Source organism: Garra rufa, chromosome 14 (genome assembly GCF_049309525.1).
Source record: "Garra rufa chromosome 14, GarRuf1.0, whole genome shotgun sequence".
NCBI lineage: Eukaryota > Metazoa > Chordata > Actinopteri > Cypriniformes > Cyprinidae > Garra > Garra rufa.
The window spans coordinates 14624491-14634301 of record NC_133374.1 but is presented as its reverse complement, the minus strand read 5'-3'; the positions used below and the strand labels follow the sequence as shown (position 1 = coordinate 14634301).

General features: G+C 43.8%; 1 protein-coding gene across 1 annotated transcript; it reads right to left on the bottom strand.

The window, feature by feature from the left end:
* Nucleotides 1-2731: 2731 nt before the first annotated feature.
* LOC141285087 (olfactory receptor 52E8-like) lies at nt 2732-3715 on the bottom strand. The gene has a single exon (XM_073818139.1). The coding sequence runs from the start codon at nt 3710-3712 to the stop codon at nt 2732-2734; it is 981 nt and encodes a 326-aa protein (XP_073674240.1). The 5' UTR covers nt 3713-3715.
* Nucleotides 3716-9811: the final 6096 nt, after the last annotated feature.

Genomic DNA, 9811 nt, shown 5'->3' with positions numbered 1-9811 from the left:
CTTTAATTGGACATACATTCAGTTATGTCTACTAACTTGACAAATATATTGTCAATAACATTATAATTAGGTCAAAACAATTAATGGTCTACGAGTATTTAGTATTTACAGTTTTTGCATAACAGTTACTTATTATATTGGACTATGTATAATTTATGTGAATTTATTTTATGTGCAATGTTTTACTACAAATCAATTTATTTTCACTGTCTTTAAACTGAGATTTATCCTGTGGCTCCCTCGTGTGGATAACATTAGTATTATGGCCTTCATCTCTGAATCACATTAATATAAATGGCTAATATTTTTTTGGATGATTACAAATGTTTAATGATTACTTTACTGATAATAAAGACTGTATTAACAGTGTGATTCAGTTTGTGTGCGCCCCCCTAAAATTTTTTAGCACCAGCCGCCACTGGTCTGGGGTGACAACCATTTGCCTCACGCAGTGCAACACATCTCCTTTGCTGGCCTGTGGAATGGCTGTGCAAAGTTGCTGGATATTGGCAGGAACTGGAACACAATGTAGTATACGCTGATCCAGAGCATCCCAAACATGCTCAATGTCTGGTGAGTAGGCTACAGTATGCTGGCCATGCAAGAACTGGGATGTTTTCATCACAGATCCTTGCAACATGGGGCCGTGCATTAAAATGAGGTGATGGTCGTGGATAATTTGCACAACAATGGGCCTCAGGATCTCGTCACGGTATCTCTGTGCATTCAAAATGGCATAAATAAAATGCCATAACCCCACCGCCACCATGGGCCACTCGATCCACAATGTTGAAATCAGCAAACCCCTCACCCACACGACGCCATACACGCTGTCTGCCATCTGCCCTGTACAACGAGAACCGGGATTCATCCGTGAAGAGAACACCTCTCTCCAAAATGCCAGATGCCAGCAAATGTGAGCATTTGCCCATTCAAGTCAGATACGACAGTAAACTGCAGTCAGGTCGAGACCACGATAATGACGACGAGCATGCAGCTGAGCTTCCCTGAGATGGTTTCTGACAGTTTTGCAGAAATTCTTTGGTTATGCAAACTGATTGTTACAGCAGCTGTCTGGGTGGCTGGTCTCAGACGATCTTGGAAGTGAAGATGCTGGATGTGGAGGTCCTGGGCTGTTGTGGTTACACGTGGTCTGCAGTTGTGAGACTGGTTGGATGTACTGCCAAATTCTGTGAAACGCCTTTGGTAGAGTAATTAACATTCAATTCCTGGGTAACAATTCTGGTGGACATTCCCGCAGTCAGCATGCCAATTGCACGCTCCCTCAAAACTTGTGACATCTGTGGCATTGTGCTGTGTTAAAACTGCACATTTTAGAGTGGCCTTTTATTGTGGCCAGCCTAAGGCACACCCGTGCAAAAATCATTCTGTCTAATCAGCATCTTGATATGCCACACCTGTGAGGTGGAACAATATTTGAGAGAAATAGGCCTTTTGTGTACATAGAAAAAGTCTGAGATCTTTGAGTTCAGCTCATGAAAAATGGGGGCAAAAACTAAAGTGTTGCATTTATAATTTTTGTCAGTGTAAATCACCATTTTGCTACCCTTGGCTCAGAATGTATTTTGAAATTCACATTGCATTTTGCTACAAAGTCTAACTGTAGTAATTTTGCTACAGTTTTTGTTTAAACATGTAAACATATCAAATCAATTTTGGTAATAATAATGTACATTTTCATTTTGCAACTCATAAAGTGCTAAAATATGCATTTATTTTCATTTAAAAGCTACAGGAAATGGCAAAAGGAGATTGAATTGAGTTAATTGAATTTTCATTTTCATTTTGCAGCAAATGTTGCACACATAACGCTGCATGTAGGAAATGTACTTTTAAGCACAGAAATAGACTAGCATTTTATTGCAATGCCATTTTGCATATTACATTTTCATAATGAATATTCCATACAAGTATGTTTCCAGAAATGTCTACCTCTAACCTGCTGATGCACAGATTGTGCGTTTGTTTTTAGCGTAGTGAAGCCACTAGATGGCAGTGAAAGACTAACATTATGCAACTGGAAACGAGCTGAAACCCGTTCTGACTTTTTCCCTCAATAAATATAATATTAATGACTTTGGAAATAATCTTTATTTTCACACTTTGTTTTTATTCAGAATATTTAGGTACATTTCCATTGTTATGCTGGAATTAACATTTTAGGCTTTGGGATTTACAGAATGAAATAAATATCTACTGAAGTGCTACTTGTGTTAGCATAACTGTACTTTAAGTTGCATTAACACCTTGAATTGAACAAATAGAATTTAAGAATCATTAAATAATTTTGTGTAAATTTATTATGTAGAAACTTTTGGATATCAACAATCATTTTAGTCATGAATAGTCCACTCATGTAAAAGTGGAAACCTTGATTACATGTTCAAATATGAAATGTAATTAGAAAGTCAACAAAACATGATATTGAATTTACGCACTAAAAGTAAAAGATGGAACTTTATATAGTATCATGAAATAAGTGAATATAGTAATTTTTCACAAATATATATAATATTCTGCCTTTTCAGTTGTTTTGTCTTGGGGTCAATAAGAACACAGTATGTAGCCTATATTACATATACTCTTGACATCAGCTGCATTCATAAACAATTACTGCAAATAATTGACATATCACTGTTGTTCATCAATGCACATATTCAGTCCCAGTAGTGATGATTATGCTTCATAAAGACATAAACAATAACTGCAGTCATTTTGAAATGTTCCCTCTAATTGGTGCGGATCTGTTGCTAAGCATTTTTCGCAATAAGTTTTTGATTTCAGCTGTGTTTAAAACATAAATAATGGGATTTAGCATTGGTGGAACAACATATGCCAGAGATGTGCTGATGACCCTTGCATTGGGTGTGAGAGAAAGCAAGAGCTGTGCAAGGTATGTGAAGCATATGGGAAGAAAATATATCCCTACTAACAACAGGTGAGAAACACAGGTCTTCAGAGCTTTTATACGTCTTTCCCAAGTTGTAATTTTGCTTAAAGCAAGAAAAATGCCCAGATATGACAGGAATATAATAATCATTGGTGCAATAAGAAATGAAGATGTGATGACGAATCCCACAGACTTATTAATGTTATAGTCATTACATGCCAACCTATACACTGGGCCATGATCACAAAAATAACTCTGTACCACAGTGGATTCACAGAATGAAATTCGAGTGATCAAAGACACCATCAAGGCCACCATAGAAGAATTAAATGCCCATATTGCAGGAAAAACTAAAACCATACTAGAATTGTTCACTATGGCATGGTATCTTAATGGCAAACAAATTGCAATGAAGCGATCATATGCCAGAACAACAAGAGTAACACTTTGCAAACTGCTAAAAAAGAAGACAAAAAACATGTTAGCCAAACAAGCATTGTAGGAGATGTACTGTGAGTCAAACAGAAAAGTCTTCATCATGTTAGGAATCAGTGCATTAGTTTCACCAATATCAGCCAAAGCCAAGTTAAACACGCCAACGTACTTTGGACTGTGCAAGCTTCGTTCAAGAGCTATAATGAGAAGCACTGTAGAGTTCCCAATCATAGTAATAAAATAAATAAGAAATAAAAATATATAGAAATAAGTGCTGTATGGTATACCTGAAAGTCCAATGATGAAAAAATATTGAGGATGAACAATGGAGAAATTCTGGGATATACTTGCATTTACAGAATTCATGGCAGCTTTGCAATTTGTTGTTTTGCATAAGCTGAAAATAGAAATTACCATGAGAAAAAGACATAAGAAAAATGTAGAGAATACACAGAACTGTCATTCCACACTTTTAGCAGCAATTTTTAAATGCAAGAAATATACAGTTGAACACATTTGCTAGATAAGATTAGAAATACAGACCTGTATAAATAAACAAAGCTTTAGAGCCAGAGCAAACACTGACTGTCACTGTCTAAACACTTGTGCGCTGGTTTGAATTACTGCATTTAAAATCCAATGCCCATCCTTATTCTCTCATGCTCGATTATCGTTTGGCTGGGTCACTGAATGCAAATATACCTTCTGATTCATCTCTTGGGGGCTTTCAGAAAACATGACGCAATCCTATTTATGCATATACATTGCATTGAATGCAACACTGTCAGGTTTTTAATCTCAGGTTTTTACACAAAACCAAATATATACTCTTACTAAAATTAAGCCATTAGAGGAAGAGAAAAACTGCAGAAGAAAAGGTTCTAAGCTATAGAACATTATAGTGACTGGGAAATGAGACATGACTGCCTCAGTTATTTTTGTTGTGGCCACAACATTAATTTGTTGGAACATCCAGGGTTGCCAGGTTTTCACAATAAAACCCGTCCAATTGTTACTCAAAACTAGCTCAAAAGTAGCCTAATCGCGTTCCAGGTCGTAAAATACACATTTTGGGTTCAAGGGAGGGAAATGCAGTAGACAAATATCTGACAAATATCTGCATGCCTGTATTTAATGTGGTGGAGCTCATGTTGGTATCACGCCTGGTATGCCCAGTCTACAAAGCTGTCAAAAAAAAAAAAAAAAAAAAAAATCTAAAAACTACTTATCGTCTCCAGTCTATGTTTCTCAGCTATCTACAGAATTGTCCCATCACCTAGACACTAACTTCACTAATTTTCTACGTTCTGGTCTTAAAAAAGGGTTTTAATCCTGGCTTCTCATGGTCGCTCTCCCAGAACATTATTTGTGATAATCTCCAATCTCCAATGCACTTTCAGAACCAGATGTGGTCACTAACCTGATCTGGTCATTCAATACTGCCGCCACAGTGCTTCACAATTCGGTACTGCCGCTGCAGCACCCTGCCCATTTAATACTGCCGTTGTAGTGCTCTGCAATTCAATAACTCTGCTGCAGTGCCCCGCCCATTTAATACTCCCGCTGCAGTGCTTGACAATTCAATACTGCCGCAGCAGTGCCCTGCCCATTTGATACTGCCATTGCAGTGCTTTCCTATTCGATACTGCCGCTCCCTTCAGTTGCAGAGAGAGTCCCTCACCTGGCCATCTATCTTGCTCCTCATTTGGCAGCAGGTAAGGCTCTCACCTGTGATATTGACTCATTCACAGTCATGGCTATGATTGATTCTGGTGCAGCCGTTAACCTAATTGATGCAGACTTTGCTAAATCTCATAATCTCCCTCTAATCCCATGTAACTCTGTGTTGGCAGTGGCAGTACTAGATGGGCGCCCCCTGGAATCGGGCCATGTTTGTTACACTACTGATGACATCTCCTTATTATCCTCGGTCTTCCTGGCTACAAATGCACAACCCCCTCATCTCATGGACTAATAAACAAATAGTTTAATGGTCTGATACCTATTTACGGAGCTGCATTCAACCTGTTTCCACCAGCCATGACAAATCCATCACCAGTGAGACACCTCCGGCCAACATGCAACATGAGTATCTCGATCTAAGAGAGGCCTTCAGTAAAAAAAACAAAGGCGACACCTCCTCATCGTACCAACAACTGCGCCATTGAATTACTTTTGGGAACCACACCCCCTAGAGGTCGGATTTTCCCTCTCTCTCAGCCAGAAACTAACGGCATGAAATCTTATGAATCTCATGAAATCGAGGAGGAACTTTTGCGAGATCTGTGCAAACACAGGAACCAGGTGTTCAGACAACTCAGTCATTTGGGGCTTCGGGATAAATCATATGATCGCTTAAGCATTGGCTTTTCGACCGGGTTCTGAGATGGAATTTGCACAGCCTGTCACAGAACATTCAGGCCATAGTCACACCTTGCTTTTCCACAGGCAGGAGTGCCACTAGAACAAGTGTCCATGCATGTTGTTGTATCAATAGATAACTCGACCACCGGCAGGGATGCCGTATGCAATGGGCATGCAACTTGGGACTCCTGGACAGGACCTTATCTGCACTTGCATATCAATTGCCTTGAGTTACTAGTAGTAAACCTTGTCTTGCTCCAGTTCTTACCATTACTGCATCCCAAGCATGTACTGGTCCGAAAGGATACATCAACCATCAGTGTGGTCTGCTCCCATGTTGCATGTCGCAACTTGTCAGCCATCTCCTCCTTTGGAGAATCTACGGTCGCTTTATGACATTCACATTCCTGCAAGCCTAATCATGCAGTCGACATGCTCTCACGACAGCTAACGTTCCGGGGAGAATGAGGGCTCCATCCCCGAATGGTCAACCTGATTTAGAGATGCTTCAGAGTGGCACAGGTAGGCCTGTTTGCCTTCTAAGACAGGTGAGCCTTCTTGCAAGGTCAGGTTACCATCTGCTTACTTGAATTTTATGAATAAACAAGGACAAAGGTTTCAGCTAAAAATCGTATTTACCGTTCTACTCAAGAAAAATAGTCACCTACATCTTGGATGGCCTAAGGGTGAGTAAATGAACACCCTTTTTCAATTTTTGATTAACTATCCATTTAAGTGGCAGGCTCTATTACATGTTCCCTGTTTGTTTAGACTCTTATGTTATAGATATTGTCTTTTATTTTCCTGTTTCACATTTCCTGTGTAGGCTTTGTAGTTTTTTGTAGTTTTATTTGTGTTTTTTTTTTTACCCTTTATTGTCTCCACAGGTGTTTCTTACTTCTTTGTAACCCTCTGTATGTGTTGTTACACAGATGTTCCTTTCCCTGGTTCCTTGTTCCCAGGTTTTCCATCAGTGTTTTATTTTGCATCTTTTTCAATTAAAAGCTACAATTAGTTTTGTTTCCTCCTTGCCCCTGCATTAAAGCTGTTATGAAGCAGACGGGACAACAAGGTAAGTGAAACAATAATATTTATTTATAGAGAGCAGCGATGTCGAAGATGTGAGAAGACCCAATCCTAGGTGAGTATGGCAGACGATGAGAGGTTGGAGTTGAGTGAACTTGGTACTGAATGGGATTATATCCTTCCTTGCAGGATCCAGATAGCAGAGAAGGGAATGCTGATTCCTTGAACGGAGCAGAGGATGACTTACGGCACACACCACGTTGAACTGCCGATGGGAACACTCGGAGGACTGGACTCAGAAGACTGGAACTTGGGAAACAGGAACTTGGAAAAACTGGAACGAGACAGAGTTCAGGTAAGTACTTTCAGGTAACAATAGGATAGCGAGACTCTTGGGAAGAGTGACACTACAGTCCGCTTTCGTGGAACGAGCCCGGACCTAGAGTGGTGTGTGGCGTGAGTATTTATAGGTGGCTGTGATGATGACGTGCAGGTGCCGGTGATCAGAATTCAGGTGATGGTGATCTGGGTGTGATTGAGGGTGTGGAACCTGGCCAATCCGTGACACTACCCCCCTCCCCAGGGCCCGCTCCTGAGGGCCGAAATTTTCTGCGCCGTGGTGGTCTCCCTCTTCCCCTAGGTGCAGGAAATTCCGGATGAGCGGTGTGGAATTCCTCGGTAAGCGTGGGATCGAGGATGTCTTCTCTTGAGACCCATGACCTCTCTTCAGGTCCATACCCCTCCCAATCCACCAGATATTCTAGGAGACCACCACGACGACGAGATCGGAGGATTTCCCGGACGGAATAGATGGCGCCGTCATCCAGCATCAGGGGGGGAGGAGGTTCCTCTTCATGGCCAGGCTCTGTGGAGGAAGTGAGAGGTGGGTGAAATGGTTTTAAGAGGGAGACATGGAATGTAGGATGGATACGGTATTCCGGAGGGAGTTAAAGTCTGTAAGTGACCGGGTTTACCTGTTCCAGGACTTGGAAAGGACCAACAAACCTGGGACTTAACTTTTTGGAGGGCAGCCGCAGACGGATATCTCGGGTGGACAACCAAACCTGATCACCTGGACTGAATTCAGGGGCCGTGCTCCTCCTCCGATCCGCCTGGGTCTTCTGTCTGCGGACTGCCCTCTGTAGGTGGTGGTGGGCCTCGTCCCAGACCCTCTCGCTCTCCCGGAACCAGTGATCCACTGCGGGGACCTCAGATGGTTCACCATTCCAGGGAAATAGGGGTGGCTGGAAACCGAGGACGCACTGGAATGGTGTGAGGCCGGTGGATGGTTGCCGCAGTGAATTCTGGGCGTATTCGGCCCAGCCCAGGAACTGGTTCCAGGAGTTCTGGCGGCTATGGCAGAATGTCCGGAGGAACCGCCCCACTTCCTGGATCTTCCTCTCCGTCTGGCCGTTGGTCTGCGGATGGTAGCCAGAGGAGAGGCTGACGGTCACACCTAGGAGCCGGAAGAAGGACTTCCAAAGACGGGAGATGAATTGTGGACCGCGATCTGATACCACATCTTCAGGTATGCCGTAATGACGGAAGACATTATTGAAAAGGAGCTCCGCAGTTTCGAAGGCCGTGGGTAGTCCTCTCAGGGGTAGGAGCTTGCAAAACTTTGAGAAGCGGTCCACAATCACCAAGATGCAGGTGTTTCCATCCGACTCCGGCAGATCCGTCATGAAATCGACCCCTAGGTGTGACCAGGGGCGGTTCGGGATCGGCAAGGGATGGAGCTTCCCTGCTGGTAAGTGTCTTGGATTCTTGGACATGGCACATTCACGACAGCCCTTGACGTAACGCTGCACATCCCTTGCCATCCCAGGCCACCAGAAGCGTTCGGACAACAGCGAGAGGGTGTTGTTGGTCCCGGGGTGCCCAGTGCCTAGGGAAGTGTGGATGGAACGAATGAGATCTACCCGTTGCGTCCTGGGGATGTAGCGACGATCAGGGGGACAGCCCGGCGGAGGACGAGGAACAGGAGTAGCGACACTAGGAGGGGCTGACCACTCTGTGGGGCTGACAATAATCTTGTCTGGGAGGATGGATCCTGGAAGTTCATGGACATTGGAAGAGTCATGGATACGAGACAAGGCGTCGGCTCTGACATTTTTGGGACCGGGACAGTAGGAGATGGTAAACTGAAATCTTGAAAAGAAGAGCGCCCATCGGGCCTGGCGTGGACATAGGCGTTTGGCATCACGGAGGTATTGGAGGTTTTTGTGATCGGTAAGTACCAGAAATGGATGATTGGCCCCCTCCAGCCAGTGTCGCCACTCCTCCAGGGCAAGTTTAATGGCCAGGAGTTCCCTATTGCCGATGTCATAATTCCTCTCCGCCGGGCTGAACTTCCGGGAGAAGTAGGCACATGGATGGAGTAACTTGGTGGTACCGTGATGCTGGGACAGCACTGCCCCCACGCCGGTAGTGGAGGCGTCTACCTCGACGACGAAAGGGAGTTCAGGATTGGGATGTCGCAGGATGGGTGCCTTGGTGAAGGCTCTCTTCAGGGACTGGAAGGCTGCGGCGGCTTCGGGAGTCCAGGACAACTTGGAAGGTTTACCTTTGAGTAGGTTGGTTAACGGCGTGGCGATGAGACTGTATCCTTGAATAAACCAGCGGTAGAAATTGGCGAAGCCAAGAAATCTCTGTAATTCCTTGATAGATGATGGTTGTGGCCAGGAGGTGACTGATGATACCTTCCTCTCGTCCATGCGGATACCTTCTTGGTCGATGACGTAACCCAGAAACTGAACAGAGGGAAGGTGAAATGAACATTTTTCCGCTTTGAGGAAGAGCTGATGCTCCCTGAGCTTCTGGAGGACCTCCGCAACGTGGTGGATATGCTCAGTCTCACTCCGGGAGTACACGAGGATGTCATCAATGTAGACTATCACTGACCTGTGGAGGAACTCCCGGAGGACTTCATGGATGAAGTTTTGAAATACGGAGGGGGCGTTGACCAGGCCATAGGGCATGACCCGATATTCATAGTGCCCGGTAGGGGTCACGAAGGCCGTCTTCCACTCATCCCCCCTCCGTATTCTCACCAGATTGTATGCGCTGCGGAGG

Coding starts and splice junctions, on each gene's coding strand:
- LOC141285087 (XM_073818139.1), bottom strand. CDS start 3,712: ATGAATTCTGTAAATGCAAGTATATCCCAGAATTTCTCCATTGTTCAT.